This window comes from Limulus polyphemus, unplaced genomic scaffold (genome assembly GCF_000517525.1).
Source record: "Limulus polyphemus unplaced genomic scaffold, Limulus_polyphemus-2.1.2 Scaffold2733, whole genome shotgun sequence".
NCBI lineage: Eukaryota > Metazoa > Arthropoda > Merostomata > Xiphosura > Limulidae > Limulus > Limulus polyphemus.
In genome coordinates, this window is record NW_013668343.1 from 39,681 (window position 1) to 42,554 (window position 2,874).

The 2,874-nt window shown below is 40.7% G+C and overlaps 1 protein-coding gene across 1 annotated transcript in view; it reads right to left on the bottom strand.

The window, feature by feature from the left end:
• The window catches only part of LOC106467765 (membrane metallo-endopeptidase-like 1), a 27,056-nt gene that overhangs the window by 19,881 nt on the left and 4,301 nt on the right, over positions 1–2,874 (bottom strand). The window contains exon 3 of the mRNA XM_022395961.1: positions 1,342–1,553. Within this exon, the coding sequence (XP_022251669.1) occupies positions 1,342–1,553 (212 nt within the window). The remainder of the gene's footprint in view (positions 1–1,341; positions 1,554–2,874) is intronic.

The window sequence follows — 2,874 nt, forward strand, 5'->3', positions numbered from 1 at the left end:
CGGAGTTATCTAACAGTATTGTCATTAACCCCCACTAGCTTCTGCCGGAGTTATCTAACAGTATTGTCATTAACCCCCACTAGCTTCTGCCGGAGTTATCTAACAGTATTGTCATTAATCCCACTAGCTTCTGCCGGAGTTATCTAACAGTATCGTCATTAATCCCCACTAGCTTCTGTTGGAGTTATCTAACAATATTGTCATTAATCCCACTAGCTTCTGCTGAAGTTATCTAACAATATTGTCATTAATCCCACTAGCTTCTGCTGGAGTTTTCTGGATGTTTTATATAGAACACGAGTGATTTCACCCAGTTTTTTTACCGGATGTTGCAAAGCTACACAATGGGCTATCTGCACGTAGGCCCTCATTTATTTCTACCAGACTAACCAATGGTCCATGCCTGAATGTGTGTGATCTGCACGTAGGCCCTCATTTATTTCTACCAGACTAACCAATGGTCCATGCCTGAATGTGTGTGTGAACCTCACCTGCTATGAAAAGAGCATAAAGAAGGTGGTAATTTAAGAGTAAATGTATTCTATGTTTAGAAATATGAGAACTGTTTTATTTTATATAAGCTTTGCTTGTTTGTAAAATGTCGCGAAAAGCTATTTGAAGGCCATCTACGCTAGCCGTTCTCATTTTTGAAATGATAGACTAGAGGGAAGGCATTTGGTCAACTCAAACCACCGCCAACTCTTAGGTTATTCTTCACCAAAGAACAGTGGGTGGGACTGACGACCGGTGACGAGTTTCGAATTCACTAATCATCAGGCCATGCCAAGCCCATTTATAAAACAAACATTAATATACTTTACAGTTTCTTTACCTAAACGCACGTGCCTATAACGTAGAAAGTAAGAGCTTAAGAATTTTCTGTATCTGTAATGGATGGTCACAAGAGGACTGATGTTTTGGAGTGTGTTGCACAAACAACTTATCTACAAGATTTGCTTTTATTTGTTTCTATAGAGTAAAGCCACATTGGGCTATCTGCTGTGTTCACCGCAGATTCACCAATGTTCCACCGAGAGGGCGCTCGACTCGCAATCTGTGGGTTCGAATACCCGTCACACCAAACATGCTCGCCCCCTTTCAGCCGTGGGATCGTTGTAATGTTACGGCCAATCCCACTATTCGTTGGTAAAAGAGTAGCCCAAGAGTTGGCGGTGGGTGGTGATAACTAGCTGCCTACCCTCTAGTCTTACACTGCTAAATTAGGGACGGCTAGCGCAGATAGCCCTCGTGTAGTTTCGCGTAATCCATAACAAACAAACAAACAAGCCCACCGTGGGGGGGGGACTATCAATAAAAACAAAAGTTTCTGTAACATAATACCTCTTATCAATGGTGGTAATGAGGTCGTCAAATTTCTTGACAAACTCGGGAACGTCGACGATGACCGGTTCCGAGTCTGGGATGGGGTCAACCAACAGTTTGTTGAAGAATTCCCTCCAGTTGACACTGGGGGCAAGTTTGTAGATCTCGGTGATGTTCATCTTGTTGTAAAGCTTGCTAATATTCCTCCTCTCTTCTCTCGGTAGCGAAAACTATAATGACAAAACAAAAAGACAATATCGTAAAGGGAAGGCAGGTAGTGGACAACATGTACCGCCAAATCCAACTAATGGGATTTTACCACTCGAAATATAACGCACTCGTATTATAAAACGCGGAGCGCGATCTTGCAACAACGGGACGCAAACCTGGGAAGAAAGATTTGTCTTGCTTTCCTACAATTTACAGATAAACTAAGCCTCCTAAGAAAAGCAGTGGAGTAAATACGGGGTGTTCGAGACAAAAGGGGTCCCAAATCACCAGAATCGTAATCAATTTTATGGAAATAAATGTTTATAGGGAGCCCAATTACTTTTTATGCGGATGGGTGAAGCCATCTTTTGTGGTGACGTCACTGAAGAAAAGGATATATATAACACGTGCTGTTGACCATATACAGTGCTATGCAAAAGTGTTAGGACAAAGTCAAAAATTAGATTTCAGGCTACTTTCAAAGAACAATGGAAGGTACATCACAGGTGAAACGTCAAAATTTTATTAATATTCATATTTAGTACAACAGAAACTTGGTGGAAGTGCTTGAGTAGAGCGAACAGTCAATATTTTGTGTTCCCCCCCCTTTTGCTTTAATAATTTTCAGGCATTGTTACAACATATTTAATCAAAGTATCCTTTGGGATTTTACTCCAAATGTCTCTAATACACTCCCATAAAGTTTCTTTGGAAGTAACTTTTGACTTGTCAAGTTTTTGTTCTATCAAATCCCAGATCTGCTCAGTTGGGTTGAGATCGAGGCTCTGTGGGGGTCCTTGCATCATTTGAATAACTCCAGTAGCTTCTTTCTTAGCTAAGTAATTTCTGCATAGGTTGGATGAGTGTTTGAGATCATTATCTTCTTGGTAGTAGAATTATTTACCAATAATACGTAAACCACTGGGTATACCATGATGGATCAGTATCTCATGGTACTTGCGCTGGTCCATTATTCCATCTATTTTGCAAATATCTCCTGTTGCCTCAGCAGAAAAACACCCCCAAACCATCACACTGCCTATCCCATGCTTCATGGTAGGTGCTATGCATTGAAGTAAGTATCTTTCACCTTTCTTCCGCCGGATGTACAACCTATGCTTTGAACCAAATATTTCAAACTTGGACTCATCCGTCAATAACACCCTTTTCCCAATCATCAACAGTCCAGTTTTTGTACCTTTTGGCAAATTTCAGTCTCTTGACAATATCTGGAGATCAATTTGCGACACAACCAAATATTACATTCTCGTTGAGTCTTCTTGATACTGTAGATCTGGACACTTTTCTGTCATTTAGTACATGGTCGTTAATCTCATGCTT